A 19,931-nucleotide genomic window follows, 5' to 3' on the forward strand; every position below is an offset into this window, starting at 1 on the left:
ACTCTACAAAGGTGGGGATAAGACTCCCCCTTGGGGGCATCCACAAACACTCAATTTTCTAATCGCCGCTTGACGCAATGTCGAGAAGAAATGTCAGTTTCTGAGCAATGTTCCCGATCGTCAGAACAAACACCGTTCTTTCAGTTGCAAACTTAGCAGCTACAAAGCTGTAATTTTATTTAATCAAATTCAGTCGAGTTTGGTGGGTTGTCAGTTATCAGTTAACAGTAAATACTTACAATTTCGGTATTTTTCGGTCACTTTTCTGGTGTGTCGGTAACCGGGAATAACGTGGACAGTACAATCTACAGAAATTACATTATTGTTTCATTTCAGGTTATGAACTACGGACATGAGAATGATTCTGACTTCTGTACAAAACGTACCTTGACTAACTGGATTTTTTCCTTACTGTGCGGTGCTGACTTTGTCCGAAACTACTGTAATTTTACTGACTATAACAGAATAAATTCATTATAACAATGGAAACAAATAGTTCGCAAAACTTACTTTTAACTATCGAAATAATCCACTGAATTCACTTGCTTGCCAAAAACGCTGCCTAATTGTGTACTAGCGAAATCTAAATGAATCTGTCTGTCTTTGTTCTATCAGCTGCTGTCTGATCTGTCAGTCCACTCGGCGACAGCCGCTCAGTTACGAGGGAACGGACGGTGGTTTCACCATCGTTTCGCGGTCAACAGTGTTGCCGGTAACATTCCCCGCCCCGTGAACCACTTCCGTTTCCGGTGCGACTCCATCCGCCTTCTTATCGTTGCTCGCCACATCCAGGACTGCCAGCTTCACTGCCGGCCTGGCGAAGACTCCTCGAGCTGTCTGTACTACTGCACGTCGAACTTGGCCTGATTTGTCCGGAAAGACCTCAAGAATCCTTCCTCTTTCCCAACTGTTTCGTGTCTGTTCATCTACTATCACGACTAGATCACCAGGCTCCAAAGGTTTCACGTTCTCGAACCACTTCGTCCTCCTTGTTAACATCGGCAAATACTCCAACACCCATCTGCGCCAGAATTCGTCAACGATGTTCCTAGCGACTGACCAGCTGTCTCGAAGACTGACTGACTGATCGACTGTAGGCTGCTTTATGCCGCTCGAACCGTACAGCAAGAAGTGATTCGGAGTGAGCGCTTCTTGATCGTCTGCTTCTAAGGGAACGTAGGTCAGTGGACGACTGTTAACGATCCCCTCTACTTCCAGCATTATGGTTTCGAACACCTCGTCACTCGGATGATGCGGACTGTCGGATATTGCTGCCATTGCTACTTTTACAGACTTCACCATCCGCTCCCACGGTCCTCCCATGTGCGGAGCTGCAGGAACGTTGAAGTGCCACTGCGTACGGGCGTTAGTAAACGTAGCCGCACAATCCTCGTTGATGGTTCTAATCCTCTGGATCTCCTCTGACAACTGACGACTGGCTCCCACAAAGTTGGTACCGTTGTCCGAGAATACTTGCAGCGGAGCTCCTCGCCGATTAACGAAACGCCTGAACGCCATTACGCAAGACTTCGTTGACAGACTGTGTGCTAGCTCCAGATGAACTGCTCGAACTGTGAGGCACGTGAACAAACAGATCCACCGCTTCACAATACTGCGACCGACTTTCACTTCGAAATGACCCAGGTAGTCAACGCCGACGTACGTAAACGGACGAATGAAGGGAGTCAAACGAACCTTCGGAAGCGGTCCCATGATCGGTGGAACTGGTGCTGCTTTCTTAATCTTGCAGTACTGACAGCTACGACATACGCTCCGCACTACTGTTCGCATCCTCGGAATGTAGAACCGTTGCCTCAATTCGTTGCACACTGTCTCGGTGTTCTCGTGCAGGAACTGCTGGTGGAAGCTGAGCACAACGAGGTATGTGATCCGATGACTTCTCGGCAACACGACTGGGTGCTTCGCTTCGTATGAAATCGATGGAGCTTGTTCGATTCTGCCGCCAACCCGTAGAACTCCTTTTTCGTCCAGGAATGGAAACAGCGCACGAATTGAACTGTCTTTTGTCACACTTTGTCCTTCTTCCAACAGCTGAACTTCTTCCGGATACGCCTGTTCTTGCGCCTGTCGCCAAAGTGTTTCTTCAGCTTTCGCAAATTCACTCTGGCTCAGTACTTTAAGCGATCTTGTCCCGCTCGTTGAATGCTTCCATACTGCTACAGCTCGGTGAACATATGCTGTCGCACGTAGCAGTCGGTTCCAGTTGGAAAATCGTTCAATATCTATCACTTCCACTACTGTTCGGTGTACTGCAACGAGGCGAATTTCTTCGGTGGTCGCATATGCTTCCGCTGTATCTCCTGGCCGTTCCGTAGGCCACTGACTTTCCGGATCTTGCAGAAATGCTGGACCCTGGTACCAACGGCAACCCGGGTCGAATGAAGGCCCCCCATTCCATTTCGTGGCGTCGTCCGCAACATTTTCGCGAGAAGGAACGTAGCACCATTCATCCACACTAGTCAGCGACAGGATTTCGCCGACACGAAACGAGACGAACTGATGATACCGACGACTATCGGAGCGAAGCCAAGCAAGAACTGTTGCTGAATCTGACCACAGGAAGCGCCTCTGAATGTTGATGGTTAGGGCCGAGCAGATGTTCTGTAGCAAACGGGAACCCATCATGGCAGCCTGCAATTCCAAACGTGGGATAGAAAGTGCTCGAAGAGGCGCAACTTTAGTTTTTGCTGCGATCAGCGAACACTGACTCTCTCCATCTACTGTAATCCTAAGGTAGGCCACGCATGCACATGCTGACACGCTCGCATCCGTGAACACATGGACCTGGATATCGCTGACCTGCTGCGGACAGAAATCCTTGAAGAAGCATCGCGGAACGTTTACTTCGTTGATCTGCTGATACTGCTCCATCCATCTTGTCCAAAGTTCGCGTGGTTGCTCCGCAATAGGCTCGTCCCAGTTTGTACCGGTCCGCCAAATCTCCTGCATCAGAATCTTCCCTTGGACGACGAAGTGTGCGATGAATCCTAAGGGATCGTAGAGCTTCATCACGATACGCAGGACCTGGCGCTTCGTTGGTATCGCCCAATCGGCACCTAGAACTTCCTCCAATCCCTGGCTATTGAATGTGAAGGCATCTTCCGGCGGAATCCATGTGACGCCGAGAACATGTTCGTATGTTCGGTCTTTGTCCACTGGCAATGGTTTACTGATCGCTGTACTCGTCTCTCCTAGTCGGTCTAGCACTTCCTGCTCGTTGGACAGTATCTTCCCAAACTGGAAACCGGCTGCTGCATGGATATCTTGCACTTGCTGTACCAACTGTACTGCTTCTTCCACCGAGTTGACGCTGTCGAGGAAGTCATCCACGTAGTGGTTCTTGGTAACTGCTTCCACTGCTCTGGGGTACTGCTCGCTGTAGTCAGAAGCATTCCAGTTCTTCACAAACGGCGCTGTACATGGCGAGCTGGTTGCACCGAACATCGCCACGTTGATTACGTAAACTTGTACTTCTTCCTCCGGACTACTTCTCCAAAGAAAGCACTGCGACCATCTGTCTTCATCACGGATGAGGATTCGGAGGAACATTTCCCGAATGTCGGAGCACACGGCGACTTTCCCCTGTCTGAATCGCAATAAAACGTTTACTAGCGGTACGAGAAGATCCGGACCCTTCAGCAGCATATCGTTGAAACAGACTCCAGAAGCTTTTGCGGCCGCATCCCAAACCATGCGAATCTTGCCTGGCTTCTTGGGATTGATCACTACTCCCAGCGGTAGATACCAGACACGGCGGGAATCTAGACTGTCGACTTCTTGCTTTGATGCTTTACTGATGTACTGCTTTTGTTCGAAGCTGTTGATCTGCTCGTTCACTCTCTGTCGAAGTTCCGAATCTCTGGACAGACGCTTCTCCAACCCTAGGAGTCTGTTCATCGCCATCTTGTAGCTGTCGGGAAAGTGGATATTGTCCTTTCGCCACAGCAAACCAGACTCGATTCTAGATCCTCGGCGGACTGTAGTTGCCTCCAAAATGCTGCGCGCTCGTTGATCTTCGTCGGATTCAAGATGCTTCGTGACCACAGCTTCTTCAACGGCGAAAAACTTCTTCATCGAGTCGTACAGATCACTGTTACTCATCTCCTGACCGACATGCAGATTCAGCTGTTCCACGGATCCTTCACTTCCAGAATTTCTTCCGTAGACGCACCAGCCGAGACGAGTTTTCGTTGCGACTGGATCGCTTCTCCCGCCTTCGCGAAGCTTCAGACTGGTAAGGAGATGAACGTGCTCGATGCCGATGATCATTCTGGGTTTCGCATTCGAATAACTGCTGATGGGAAGACCTTGTAGATGTGGATAGGATCCTGACAGATCGGAATAGTTCAACGTTTGACTGGGAAGTCCTAGCTCACGCACCGTCCGTACGTTGCTCAACTGGAAGGTATTTTGTTTCCCAGCTCCGGAAATCTCCACGTTGACCCTTTTGGAGCTCTTCTCTTGTCTGCCGATCTTCCCTGTCCATCCTAACCAAAGGTTGTCCGGCTCTCCATCAATCCCCAACTGAACTGCAACTGCTTCTTCCAGTAACGTAGACGATGATCCGTCGTCCAGAAACGCGTAGATTTCTACCTGTTTCCCGTCTCCGTAAATCGTGACTGGCAGATAACGGAAGAGAGAAAACGACTTCGTGTGGTGGTAGTTGTGCTGCACCGCTTCTGTTGGCTTCGTTGTCTCAGCGGATTCGCTTCGGCTTGTCTGGTTACTGTGCAGCAGCATGTGATGACGAAAACGACAGCCGTCCACGCCACACTCCTTTTTCGAGTGGCATGGCCATTTCCGATGAGGAACTAAACACAGACGACACAGGTTCTTCTGACGCATTGCTTTCCACCTCGCTCCGATATCCAAAGACTTGAAACTGGAACAGTTCAGGATCTGATGATTGTCCTTTCCGCAATACGAGCAGGCTTTTGAAACAGACCTTTCTGTCGACGTGTCCTTTTCCTTCTTGGCTGCATCGGACGATTCGTTGGCGTGAGTGAACAACTTCTCCCTTGGCTTCGGCTTCTCCGCGCGAACTTGTTTATGCTGGTTCTGTGCGCAGTCCACGTCGATAGTGAGCTCCGACGCCAAGTTCACAAGGCCTGCCATGAAACCGTTGAATGTCGCCAGGTTGACATATGCAACGCCTTGCTTGTAGGTTCCCCACTGCATCTTGAGAGATGTGGGCAACTTATCGACCAACTCCTGAAGCAGCATTGGGTTCGCCAAATGTGCTTGCTGATCGGCCAAGATGATGTGATCGACCAAGTTCTGAATGGCCAAACCATAAGCCACAATCGAACTCAGGTTCTCCGCTTTGGGGGCTGGCACGTTCCTCACTTTCTTCAGAAGCGAACTGATCAGAATTTCCGGTCGCCCGTAGAGTTTGTGGAGCGTTTCAATCACATACGGAACTGACGCTGGTAACAGCAGGCGACTTCGTACGGCTTCCAATGCAGAACCTCCCAAACTTCGCTGTAGACGGGCCAAATTCTCTGCATCGGTATATCCGCATACCTCCGTAGTGTTCTTGAAGGAACTGTAGAAGATAGGCCACTCCTGGGGATCGCCATTGAACTTGGGCAACTTACGGGGCATTACCTGTCGCGCCGCAAGTTGGGCACTAGTTGGTCCCACTGCAGGACTCGATTGAGTTGCATTCGGCAATCCGGCTCCAGCCGATGATGGTCCAAAGGCATTCATTATTGGAGAGGTCGACGAATAACCTAAGGGTGCATTCCCGTGGAGAACTGCTGAACTATGCGGAACTTCTGGATGTGGAACACTACCGAAACAGCTTTGCGATGAATTCACTCGAACGAAATCTCCAGAAGCTACTGCATTCGTTGGTGCTAGATGCGCCATTGGAGCGGCCGTGTAGTACGGATGACCTCCGTAAACTGTTGGCATCAGACCGCTGGAACCAACACAGGATTGCGATGCTGTACATGGAGCTGAGGACACTACTGTATCCCGTGCAGCGAAAGTGACTGTGGGTAACGTCACCGCCACAGAATTGGTGTTTCCGACTCGAATATCCAACAATCTCGGAAGAATTGCGCTGATATCTGACGAAGCTACTGGTCGTTGCGGAACTGAAGAAACGAAACGTTCCGCTGCTGATACCGGAACAGACGACACCATGGAAACTCCTTGCCCAGATAACAGCTGTTCATAGGATTTCGCCAGCGTTGGAACATTTCCAATGGTTCCCGAAGCAGGACACAGTGGATTCACGTTCGACGGAACAGAAAACTGCGACGAACTATTTGGCAATGAAACTACTGGTAATTGCGACTCTCTAGTCACAACGGCCGGCTGAACTGATTCACTAACTGTATGAACCGGCAGGGCAGCTTGATCTCCAGACGACGACGGCTTCGATTGTCCAAATTCGTCCACCACAGCTCCCTTCAACCACTTCTCCAACTGGTCTCGTTTACTTTTCACGCTTACTCCGGTTCGTCGACTTTTTCCGCTGACTCCACTTCGCTTACTAGATGCATCCTTTTCGTCCGCTATCTGCATCAACAGAGTGTACCGCTGCTTCAAATATTCCTGCTCGTCATCCAGCTGCTTCAATTTCGCTGCTTCTTCCATTTGCAGCTTCTTCAGTCGGGCTTCTTCTTCTTTTTGTTTCATCTGCAGCTCTTCCTCCGCCCGCAACTTACTCAGCTTACGTTGTTCCTCTAGATGCTGCAGGCTGAGCTGCAATCGTTGAGATGCACGACTACTACTTTTACTCACTGACGATTCATTAAACGACACTCCCGATTTTGATGTTACATCGGTGCCGTCCCAATCGGCTAGACAGTCACCGCACTTCCAGCTCTTATCCGCGATTGACTGATTCACACCCGCGCACTGAAAATGTACCCACGATTCGCACACATCGCAACAGACCCAATTATCATCTCCCAGTATTTGATTGCATTTTTTGCATGGGATATCAATTCCCCCGTGTTGGTAACATTCTTACTCTTTTTCGGCATAATTTAATCTAATTGCCCTAGCTCAAGTGTCTACCAAACAAGCTTACTAAATTGCCAAATTGCACGGGCCACTACTGTGGTGCGGGATCCGAGATGGTAGCAAAAAGAAAACTGTATACTGACTTGTTTTACTGCAATCAAACCCCCGGCGGCGACGACGACGGCGGCGGCGGTGTGATGTTGATGGTCTTCAATCGTGGGTCGTTCAGGCGGCGGACGTCTTCCCGGTTGTTCTCCTCGGCAGGGACCAGCGATGGGCAACAAACGATCATCCAACTTCGGACGAAATTCTTTGTAGAATGTTCCCGATCGTCAGAACAAACACCGTTCTTTCAGTTGCAAACTTAGCAGCTACAAAGCTGTAATTTTATTTAATCAAATTCAGTCGAGTTTGGTGGGTTGTCAGTTATCAGTTAACAGTAAATACTTACAATTTCGGTATTTTTCGGTCACTTTTCTGGTGTGTCGGTAACCGGGAATAACGTGGACAGTACAATCTACAGAAATTACATTATTGTTTCATTTCAGGTTATGAACTACGGACATGAGAATGATTCTGACTTCTGTACAAAACGTACCTTGACTAACTGGATTTTTTCCTTACTGTGCGGTGCTGACTTTGTCCGAAACTACTGTAATTTTACTGACTATAACAGAATAAATTCATTATAACAATGGAAACAAATAGTTCGCAAAACTTACTTTTAACTATCGAAATAATCCACTGAATTCACTTGCTTGCCAAAAACGCTGCCTAATTGTGTACTAGCGAAATCTAAATGAATCTGTCTGTCTTTGTTCTATCAGCTGCTGTCTGATCTGTCAGTCCACTCGGCGACAGCCGCTCAGTTACGAGGGAACGGACGGTGGTTTCACCATCGTTTCGCGGTCAACAGTGTTGCCGGTAACACTGATAATCCTGAAAATCTTTGCTTCTTCATACGTCGCACGGCCCACTTTCGGAATAAACTTTACACAGTAGTATCCCGCCAAGATTTGGGAATATACCCTGATGCAAAACAGCAAACAAGTAGTTTTTATAAATCATGTTTGAAATAATCAAATCCTTACTTAAGCAAAATGCGATAGATCCCATCTGCACCGGCAGAGGAAGTGTGTTCTGAATAAGCATTCCAGAACTTACTCATCAGGGGAAGCGAAATCACCATTTGGCAAAAGAAGTTCGTTCACTCAAAAATCCTTAGATTTTGCAAGGGTTTTGTTTAACCGACTGACTTCACTCAAACTGGAAACATTTGTACAAAGGTTCTTCCAGCCGAACGATCCAGCAGACCGGAGAGTTTTCTGGTAGGCCTTGCGAAACGACCTGAAGGCATCCGAACCAGCCGAACGACATCTGTTCTTATTCTTTCTACATTGTTTCCTGAGCTTTGCTAGTTCAGATTTCTATCTAGAGCTTCCTCTTGCGGTCTTCACAGACTCTAGAGGGCAAGCTTCCATGTTGAAGGACGTTGTAGTATCAACGGTATCATCTAAGTCTCATGGAGTGTCAATGGATGGTGAGTGGCCATGAAGAGGCCCCAGTATCCCAGAATTCGATGGATTTCATCTCGGCCACCGCTGAGCAAAAACTGAAAAAGAAAGTACAGAAGTGCATCGATCAATCCACATCAGACAGGGCAATGACACTGAAAGCTGCACGGGGATGAACCAGCCTCGAGCTGAAAATCCCCATAATAAAGAGCCAATCATAATAACTGAAAGCTGTAGAAAACAACATAGGAGTCAAGCTCAAGAATTACTTACAGAACGCATCCACTAATGAACAGAGGGAGAAACTTAGGTCAACAACCTCCCTTAAAAACTACGAAGGAGTATAGCTACGCAATACGAGAAACTTAAAGCGTCATCCACCTGTTAGACTTGTGATAAAATGGCAGATCCATAACCCACTGAATATTTTCAAGTATGTACTGGGTCCAGCAGTGGATAACGCAGATTTGCACGACGGCCTTGATATGCATGGCACTGCCGTAATCGCTCCTAACACGTCTACTTGTAGTTTCAGAGCATCACGAGAAAAACTCTTCAAACAGCTCGACATGTGTTCCCTTTATATTTTAAGTCCCGTCATCCAAAATTGACGAAAAGCGTTCTTCGCAGTTAGTCACGCAAATGCAGCAATTAATAGTCCGCCCGGTCCAAAAACCTGATTTATTGCTCCAATCAAACTTTACCGCACTGTAGTGGTGGATCAGCTTGTGGTAGATGACGCACAACCTCTCAATGATAGAACGTCATCGTTTAACCCTAGCAGGATGTAGGGGTCCATAAGACTCAAAAAGGCTCGCTGAACATGCACTACGTCATCATGGTGCGCCAAACGTAACATCTAGGAGGGTTAAGATCACTCATACCGCTGGGTCACCCCCGCACTAGTCAATGAGGCATGCTTGATTGGACTGAGCGAAATCCGTTGGTCGAACTTTGAAGAACACTGATTGGTGTCGGGTCAAATTTTGCAATACTCTGACCTACGAAGCAAATACGCTCCTTATCACCATGCATTTTGGTTTCCTGCTCAGCGCTCACGCCCCATGCTGCGCTCATGAAGTAGGAACCTAATAATGTAGCCTGGTTCAGACCACTGAACACCGATGCTGTAGAAATGAAAGACATAGAGAACTTTTACAGCCAACTGAATGCTGTCGTGGATAAGATTTCAAAAGGTTATATCAAGATCCATTGAGTTGACATTTAGCTGTTACAAAGAACAGTCGTTCTTGTGCGGTACCGCTAAGTGAAAACAAGAAAATCTTCAAAAGTCAATCGCGTAGCTATAAACTGCCTCCCTGGTGCTTAAACCCGCTGGGGAGTGGACAAAGCAGCTGAAAGATGAGCGGGTATCGCAAGAACTCGTTTGTCATCGACTGCAGCGTCTTGCCAGCACGACCGAAGATGGACAAGCTCAAAGAGTTCATTTTCGACAAACTGCAGCTAACCATGAACATCATCAAGAACGTCCAAACCCTATTAACCCGAGCCCAAGCTATTATCGAAGTCGAGTCTCCAGAGTTGGTGGAGCAGATTGTCGCCCAACACAATCTGAAGCACACGATCGAGCATGAAAACAACGAGTACTTCATCCCGCTATTCCCGGCCGATGATGCAATTGAGGTTAAGGTCTCGGACCTACCTCCTCATATGCCGAACAACATAGTCGCCAAGTACTTCGCACCATACGGCGAAATTCTCTCGATCAAGAACGAGACATGGAAGGAGCATTTTCCTGGGCTACCGAACTGTGTACGTATCCTCAGAATGCGGCTCCGCAAGGCAATTCCCTCCTACGTTGCAGTGGATGGTGAAATGTCATACGTAATGTACCGCAATCAAGTTCGCACATGCAGGCATTGTGCAAATGCCCTGCATATTGGCCGTTCCTGCGCTGATGCCCGTAAGGAACACTCCCGAGATCTGAATGCGAGGCTAACGGCTGCCCAGATCGTGCAGGGAATCGTTCCACCACCCGCATCTATTGTACCAAGCACTCCAACAGAAATCACGACACCGTCATCAGATCTTCAATCAACATCTCAACCAAAACCCAACACGAGCGCCCTTCCACCAGTCCCCATCACCGAAAAGAAATTCCCGCAAGCATCTTCGCTGCCGGTTTCACGATCATCTTCAACATCACGAATCCCCCAAACCACTATAAGTACACAAGAGCTACGTAACCCACAGTCTTCATCATCATCGATGGAGTTCAACATCTCTGAGGGAGAGATAGGAAGCCAGGAAATCATCAGCACAATGAAGCGACCCGGATCACCCCCTTCTACCGACAACTCTTCGCGCTCCAAACGCACAACTAAGAAAAAGCTGTAAAATGTTCTCACCGGTAAGCGAAGCAATGGGTATATGTCCCGCCGAAGCATCTCTAGATACTGCCATCGTTGAAAAAGTTTCACCATTCACAGTTTTCACAACCGTACAACTGACACTACCGACGGACTGTCCATTCATGATGCACTGCAGCTTACTGTTTTTCGAGGTAAGCCAAGAATGTATATGTCCGGCCGAAGTTGATACTGCCGCCGTAGTAATTAATTCACCGGTTGCAGCGCACAAACACAAACGGCTACGCTATGAACCAGACACTCCGGAAAGGCTGTGGATTATCACCGTCAATCGACTACCATCGTCGCCTTATCAAACAACACCTTGCTTCATTGACGTTCACGAATCTTACAACCCGCAACTGCTAGTCGATGAATGGATTCAGGTGAGCTCTTCTACGGATCCAAAACACAACACAGCTGTTCGTGATGTGTCAGCTGTCAACGATGACAAGAGTGTGACGGAATGTCAGTTGTTATACGCTTCACATAAAGCTTCACAGAGATCGATGCAAGGCAGGGTAGCATGTACACTAGGCAAGCAAATTAATAGGGTTGTGTAATGGAGTATAGTTATAGAATTGCAACGATCAACATTGCTAACATCTCAAATGAAACAAAAATTGATGCACTGAGATCTTTTGTGCGTAGTGCAGATTTAGATGTAGTTTTGCTGCAAGAAGTTAAAGATGTTTCGCTACATATTCCTGGATTCAGTATTGTTTTCAATGTCGATCACCAGCAACGTGGCACGGCAATTGCAACAAAAGACCTATACAAAGTTGAAAACATCGAGAGAAGTTTAGATAGTAGAATTATATCAGTTAGAATCAGTGGAGTAACGTTTATCAATATCTATGCACCTTCTGGAGCAGCACAGAGGGGAGCAAGAGAAGACTTTTTCAACACTTCTGTTGCCCATTATCTCCAGCACGCAACTAGTCAAATTATCATAGGGGGTGATTTCAATTCAGTTGTAGCTACAAAGGATGCCACCGGAAATGCTAACATTAGCCCAACGTGTAAACGGCTAATGAATGCGGCACGTTTGTCTGATTCTTGGGAAGTTTTGCATGGCAATGCGGTCCAGTTCTCCTATATACGTTCAAACACAGCATCCCGACTAGACCGAATTCTGATTTCCAACTCCTTAAAGCGCGGTTTGAGAACTAGCAACTTTTCCGTCACATCTTTCTCCGATCACAAGGCCTATATCATTCGGATAGTTTTACCAAACCTTGGCACGCCGCCTGGACGAAGTATATGGAGACTTCAACCACATGTTTTGAACGATCCGGAGATATTGGAGGAATTTTCAAGAAAGTGGGCATACTGGGCACGCTCGCGAGGCAACTTCAGATCGTGGATTGATTGGTGGATTAGATTTGCCAAACCCAAGGTCATCTCTTTCCTGAAATGGCGGTCCTCTATTATCCATAGAGAATTTCGGGAAACAATTGAGTTGTATCGCAGTTGTTTACTAGATGCGTATAACAACTACTATGGGAATGCTGAACAACTTACCAACATCAACAGAATCAAGTCACAAATGCTGCGTCATCAACGATCGTTTTCGGACTATTTTCGAAGGACCAATCAAACATTCATCTCCGGGGAATCAACCACATTGTTCCATGTCGCGGAGGCATACGGAAAGCGAGCTAAAACAACAATAAATTCTCTTTCAACGGTGAATGGCGAGGATGTTGAGGACCCGAACCAGATTAGCGGAATAATACAAACCTACTTTCGAGAACTATACGCAGTTGAGGAAAGAGAGCCGTCTGAAAGCTTCAACCCCTCAAAGGCAATTCCAGCCGGAAATCCCGATAACGACAACATCATGCAACCCGTTACTACAGATGAAATTTTTGCTGCATTGAAAACCAGCGCTTCTCGGAAATCGCCAGGATCTGACGGCCTACCCAAGGAATTCTACCAAAGAACGTGGGGAATCATAAAAGACGAATTCACACATGTCATGAACGATGCTCTTCAAGGACACGCAAGCAGGGATTTCTACGACGGTATTATTGTGCTTATCAAAAAGAAAGGTCGGGACAATACTATCCATGGATACCGTCCCATTTCGTTACTGAATTACGACTACAAACTTCTTGCTCGAATAATCAAGCAACGGCTTCACAGCTTGATTCCACTAGTTCTATCGAACAACCAAAAGTGTTCAAATGGTAACAAAACTATATTTGAAGCTACTAGTAGAATACTTGATGAAGTTTGTAGTTTGAAACACCGTCGCAGAAGCTCATTGTTAGTCTCATTTGACTTTGATCATGCATTCGATCGAGTGAGTCATCAGTTTCTCAGAGAAACCATGACAAAAATGAATTTCAACCCGCAACTTGTCGAACTGCTGTCAGCAATATGGAACCAGTCCTTCTCCAAAATTCTGGTGAATGGGCGCCTTACGCAACAGTTCAAGATTGAAAGATCGGTACGACAGGGAGATCCATTATCCATGTATCTCTTTGTGATCTATCTGCAGCCCTTGCTGGACAACATCAAACGAAGTTTTCCAAATGCAGTTCTCAATGCGTATGCAGATGATATCTCGATGTTCATGGATAATGAAGTAATGGTTGTGGCTGTAACTGAAATTTTTCAACATTTTGGTGCAACCTCTGGGGCCATTCTAAACAGACGAAAAACTGCTGCGATTATGATCGGCAACGTGAACCTAACAGGCGCAACGGAATGGCTAAATATAGAAAATTTCATCAATATCCTCGGAGTTGTGTATGGCGAGAATGTCCAGCAAGCCCGGAAGAAAAACTGGGAAAACGTTCTACAAGGCATCAAGACTAGAATTTGGTTCCAGAATCCTAGGAAATTGAACATCATTCAGAAAGTAATTTTGCTGAATGCGTACATTAGCTCCAAGCTATGGTACATGGCATCGAACATAGCGATTACTCAAACGTATATAAACAAAATACGAACTGAGTACGGAAAATTTATTTGGTACGGACAGCCTCTGCAAAGAATAGCATTTGCGAGCCTCATCTTACCAAAAATCCGAGGTGGTCTGAACTTACATTGTGTAGAGAGAAAAGCTACAGCGCTGCTTACCAATCGTCTAATGTCCCTGACAGATGAGCTTCCATTTCTTCGAAGTTTTCTACTAGATCGGAACATCCCAATACCAGTAGTGTGCAACCACATTACAGTAGCTATCAACCAACTGGCAACTCTACCGGACCACCTCCAAGATACCTTGTCGTCGCAAGGTATATATCAACACCTCATAGCACAGCTTCCTGACCCGGGGTTTATGTCAGCACAACAACGAAATTGGGGAACAGTGTACAGAAATCTTCACTCCAGTGGGTTAACTTCTCAGGAACGATCTATCTGGTATACCATTACGCACAAAAAAATCAAACATAAAGAACTCCTTTTCATAAGAAACGTGATTGATGATCCTAACTGTGACGATTGCCCTGGAGAACCCGAAACAGTTGTTCATAAAATTTTTCGATGCCAACGTGTACGTGAAATTTGGAGATATCAAAGGCGCAGAATTATAGTAGAAGCACCTTGTCTGAATAGGTACGAACCAGAAGACTTTATATACCCCGTTCTGAGACAGCTGAATAGGAATTGTAAACGTAGCATAATGAAACAGCTGGCTAAATATTTTTGTTACATAATAGAAACACCAGAAAACAATATAGGTTTAGATAACTATGTATTTTATATATCTATAAGTTAGACGCAATAAAAGGATTTTACAAAAAAAAAAAGATCCTCATGGCCGACTTCAACGCAAAGGTTGGTTCTGACCACTCGGGCTATAAGCATCTCATGAGACGCCATGGTCTTGGAGAAATAAGCGAAAACGGAGAACAGTTTGCAGAGTGTTGTGGCAACAATAATGACATGATGTTTGGGGGATCGCTCTTTCCTCATCGACCAGTGTACAAATCGACCACATCTGCATCAGCCGAAAATGGAGACGGAGCCTTCTTGATGTGCGGAACAAACGTAGCGCCGACATTGCGTCCGACCATCATCTCCTAATCGGCGAGATCCGTCTGCGCATAGCCAGGATCCATCGACATGAGGAGAAAATCGGGCGCCGGTTCAACACACGCCGACTGAAAGACGCTGCGGATATTCCAGCAGGTGGAAGATCAATGGAGCGCCATCAAGAACGCCTTCATCGCCACCGGCGAGAATAATTTGGGTGAGCTGCGAGAAGCACTGGATCACAGATGATATCTGGAGGAAGATAGAGGAGCGAAGAAACGCCAAAACCGCGATAGAGCGAGCGAAAACATGAGGAGCCAAAGCCGTATCCCGTCAGCGCTTTTCGGCTCTCGAGAAGGACTAAAGAGCGTGTTCAGACTCCCTAGCCGACGAAGGCGAGAAAGCCGAAAACACCGGCGACATCCGTCTCCTCCTCGATGTCTCACGTCGCCTTAGTGGGACCAAGATGAATGACAGTTACTGACCGACCCGGTTGACCAGTTGAAACGCTGGTTCGAGCACTTTGGAAACCTTTTTCAAGTGTCGGTCACGCCATCAACTCCTCAGTATGATCCACCAAGGGTGCGACGCATTACTCGTGTCAACACCGAAGCTGTCAACACCCAAGCTCCATCAGTGCAGGAGATAGAAACAGCCATCCGTAGCATGATATCGAACAGAGCCCCGGGGGTCGATCGCGACATTTCCGGCCGACTTGTTGCAGGGCGTCTTAGTAAAGGCACCCAAAAAGGGTGACCTGACTGTATGCAATTGTTCGGGGCATCATGTTACTGTGTATCGTTCTCAAAGTCCTCTGCAAAGTGATCCTTAACCGGATACAGGAGAAGAATGACGCAACTCTCCGACGGCAGCAAGCAGGATTCCGTGCCGGACGATCCTACAGGGTGCGGCAGGAAAAAATGCGAAAAGTTCAAGGCACTATTACACGCTAAATATGGGATATATATGACTATTTTTCCATGACAGTGTATCAGTCAATGTCTATATTCTAGCACTGCAAAATAAAAATAAACATATTTGATGTTTAACATGTGATAATGTAAGCCTAATAAGCGGGTATCAAAAAACTGCGCGCCCAATGGTCATTTAACAAAATGACTATAACAGTAATAAAATTTGCTTAAATTCGATGAACAACCAGACCAAACTGATCCAGAGCCATGTAGTTTCACATACTAGATGAAATAAGTACATATATTTGATCATATTGTAGAGCAAATTAAAAATTTTGTTTTACCAGATACGAAATTTAGCGACCTGTGTACTTTTCTGCGGTTTGAAAATTTTGATTGTCTTCAGCTTCAGGCGCCGCCCTGTAAAGGTTAGTGACCAAAATGGAAATTTTTTTAATTTACTTTTCAGAAAACTAGCCGATTAGAGATCATGGAACGTTGAAACATAGATTGGTTAACGTCAAATGGACGAAAATGAGGTTTGAAGTTGAAAAACACTTTCGCATTTTTTCCTGCCGCATACTGTATGTGGACCATATTGTCACGCTCCGTATCATTCTAGAGCAAACCTATGAATTCCAAGAGTCTCCATACCTGTTGTTCATTGATTACGAAAAAGTTTTCGACCGTCTCATTCACGGAAACAGGAGGGAAGCCATCAGGCTCAAGGGTCTCCCTGAAAAAATCATCGGCCTCATTGAAACACAATACAGGGCATTTTCGTGGTGTTTTGTCCGATCCCTTCCGGGTCGTTGCTGGAGTGAGGCAAGGATGTATCCTATCACCGCTACTGTTCCTCATCGTAATCGACGAGATCCTGGTAGGTGCGATTAACCTTGAACCATATTGTGGATTGCTTAGGCAGCTCATTACCCTGGAGCACCTAAATGACTTCAAACTGGCTGATGACGTTGCTCTCCTAGCTCAACGGTGCTCTGATATGCAGAGCAAGCTCGATGATCTTGCCAACCGCTCCTCAGCGGCAGGTCTTACCATCAACGTCAACAAGACCAAATCGTTGGATGTAAACACGGTCAACCTTTCCAGCTTTACGGTAGCTGGGCATTCAGTGGAGAATGTTGACAGCTTACAATATCTTGGTAGCCAAATGGCGGCCGATGGCGGCACCAAGATCGACATAGGTGCACGGATCAAGAAGGCGAGGGCTGCTTTTGCGAGTTTAAGAAATGTATGGAAAAACAACCAGATTAGTTGACGCACCAAAATCCGTATTTTGAACTATACGCCAGTGAAACATGGTATGTATCAGTAAAGAACACTCAGCGGATGCAGGTCTTCATCAATAGATGTCTGCGGTATATAATTCGTGCATGGTGGCCTTTAAATTTGGATTGGATCTCCAACGTGGAGGTCCTTCGTCGATGTCATCAAAAGTCAACAGAAATTCGGGAGCGAAAGTGGAGGTGGGTCGGTCTCACTCTACGCAGGGGCGAGAATCAAATTTGCAAGCGAGTGTTAGATTGGAACCCAGCAGGACACTGCAGCAGAGGCAGGCCCATGGCAGCGCAGACTCCACAAAGACATAAAGGAAGCCGACATAAATTTGACCTGGCCACAGGTCAAGGCGATGGCGGGCAATGACCTAGGATGGAATCTTTCAACCGCGTGTGTCTGAATTTTCTCTTTAGCGGCGACTTGTTCGACTTTGAGGAAAATTATAGATGTTTTGTCAGAAGAGTGGAAAGATCCGGTAGATTAAATTAAATTATTAGTTTTATAAGACACTCATGTAGACTACTGTCAGAGGGGTTGAAGTAAATAAATAAATTTGGTCCTCTGCTAAGTACTGAAAGTAAGTAAGGAACAAATAAATTGTTTGAAATTCTGTTTTGACGGCCGTGTAGAAAAAAAAACATCCATTCAAAAACGGGAATTGAGTGTATTTGATTTATCATATCAAAACCATTGCTTATAACCATAATGTTCACTCATCTCATTTCCATTGTGATCACCGGATTCACACCTTGTAAAGCACCTACATGCACAGAGGCACTTTCTATACTATCAACATGATTCCACGGAAACGAAAACGGAACGAACGATGTTTAAAATTTTTATGAGCTTCCAGATAACACTTTCTTCCGTTTAGTTGGATCGTCTGCTGGTCTGATTTCGTCATGCCGTGTTGCACCGAGGAGATGGCGGCGGCGCAGCGGGTGGCCGACAGCATCGTCGTCCTCGTCGTCGTTTCATGCTTCGATGACAACGTGTAAGTAACCATGCGGCGAAGGAAAGCTTCCGCATTAGCAAGTCATCATTGCCGTCCTTGTCGTCATCATTCTTCGCGATCCTTGCACCTGCTGGGCGACGGCGACGGCAGAACACTTGAGAAAGCATAGGACTCAGGAGCTTAAAATGTTTTCAAAATATGGGTTTCTTCAACCGAAACCGATTCGAGCGAACTTGAACGTCTTATAATGGGAAATAAATCAATTTTATAGAATTTGAAGTAGGAATGTTTCGTATATTTTTTTTAATAAAACCAATTATACAAAATATTACTTGTCTCAATTTTGTCATTCCCATCTGATCGAATTATCGATGAATGTTAATCCATGTGTAATATGTAAACAATAATTGCAAAAGTGGATCAACACAGCGAAATGGACGTTATACAAAATTTTCATACATTAAATAGGTGTGCCATGATCTTCAATACTATTGAATCAATTATATTGAAGCACTGAAAAAAAAACCCTCCAGATACCTACGACGAAAGCTACAACAGAAACATTTTTCTCCGCCAGACCCTCCAGTCTCATGGGGACGCTAGGTAACACAGTGATTGTTCGTTGACGTCGTGTCGTCCAAAAAGCTGCCAAAGGATGTCTGCAAGCAATCTGCGTAAAAAAGAGTATTTCCCTCCCATTGTCGTCACTGTCACCCCTCGAAAAGTGTGAAAACCCGACAGCCTTAGGATATCGTATGTCAGTCCCGTCCGGAAGGTGAGACATGAAAAACGTGCTCGGAAGAAACGAAAATCACGGAAAGCTTTTTCGTCCCTCCGGTACGTTCGCTGCCAAGCTGGAGTACCACCTATCCTGCACTGAGTGTGGGTGGTGCCCTCGAGGATAAATTGACTTGAGATGATTTTTCTATTACCTACCGTTTGGACACAGTCACCCTAATGGCTTTTTGATCATTCCACTCACCTGAAACAGAGAAGAAATGGGAAAGAAAATGTTACAAAATCAGTTTTCATAGTAATTTAGTTGAAATATGATAGCCAATTGCTGTTCATTGCGTAGTGAGGAACGGCTGGTAATGAACAAAATAATTAGATCATTATTAATAGCTCAAGGCTAGTATCATTCAAAGAAACTGAGGCTTCCATCCGTGAAGCTTGCCAGTACCTGGTTCTAGAAAGTGGAAAGTTAAAGCAATTATATAAGCGAGCATTGAAGGGGCTATACTTGGTAAAGTTAGTAAACGCGCAACCATGCGAGAGTATCATGTTAAAGGCTGGGCTTGAATATGAGTCCTGTTAAAGATTTAATCGATCGGCATCGGTGTCTGTGAGTCCCAAGTATTCAGGTGTCTGCTACACGATGTTACAATTTTCAGCTAGAGAGCCATAACCATGAAATAGTTATTAAGAGCGCTCCAATTTTGATCACTGTTCTGAGATGCAGGCCTCAGCCCAATTAGTATGTAATATTAGGAAAAAGAAGAATATTGCAGCAATCATGGTATGGCATGGTTTATGCTACGTCCATGAACGAACAAAGGTAGCCAACCGTAAGATCATAAAAGGTTTGCGAATAAGTGAGGCTTTCATCTTGGTCCGAACTAAGTTAAAAAGCCGTGCATATACGTTTGAACTTTTGCACTAGTTGACATGCTAAGAGCCCCATTCCCTTGTTTCACTAAGTGACTGCCAGTTGTGGGAGTGCTTCTCATGAGCCGCATTTTTTTATTGCGGTGCTGGTTAGCTTTCGTGCCTAGGTCAAGCATCGACCACTAATGGATGGTACATACTCGCCTAGACCATGTGGAAATAATTCAATTGCTGCTTGCTCAGACGGAGTAGTTAGGCTCTAGAATCTATCTTCTGAGTCTATTCG

At 46.0% G+C, this 19,931-nt stretch overlaps 2 protein-coding genes across 3 annotated transcripts in view; both read right to left on the bottom strand.

Moving 5' to 3' along the window:
- Positions 1-19,931, bottom strand: part of LOC109400281 (prolyl endopeptidase FAP) — a 447,684-nt gene that overhangs the window by 218,008 nt on the left and 209,745 nt on the right. The window lies entirely within an intron of this gene.
- Positions 115-7,019, bottom strand: LOC109430260 (uncharacterized). Its single transcript, XM_062854662.1, has 3 exons — positions 6,999-7,019; positions 511-6,891; positions 115-455 (listed from the first exon to the last, which is right to left on the bottom strand). Exons 1-2 carry the CDS (start codon positions 7,017-7,019, stop codon positions 658-660), a joined length of 6,255 nt encoding a protein of 2,084 aa, XP_062710646.1. The 3' UTR covers positions 115-455; positions 511-657.

This window comes from Aedes albopictus, chromosome 2, assembly GCF_035046485.1.
Source record: "Aedes albopictus strain Foshan chromosome 2, AalbF5, whole genome shotgun sequence".
In the NCBI taxonomy this organism is placed as follows: domain Eukaryota; kingdom Metazoa; phylum Arthropoda; class Insecta; order Diptera; family Culicidae; genus Aedes; species Aedes albopictus.

Bases quoted from the DNA above. Each gene is read 5' to 3' on its own strand.
- LOC109430260 (XM_062854662.1), bottom strand. From the start codon at position 7,019: ATGCCGAAAAAGAGTAAGAAT. The intron at 6,892-6,998 runs GTTACCAACACG...GTACATTTTCAG, and splicing joins TGCCGAAAAAGAGTAAGAAT to TGCGCGGGTGTGAATCAGTC.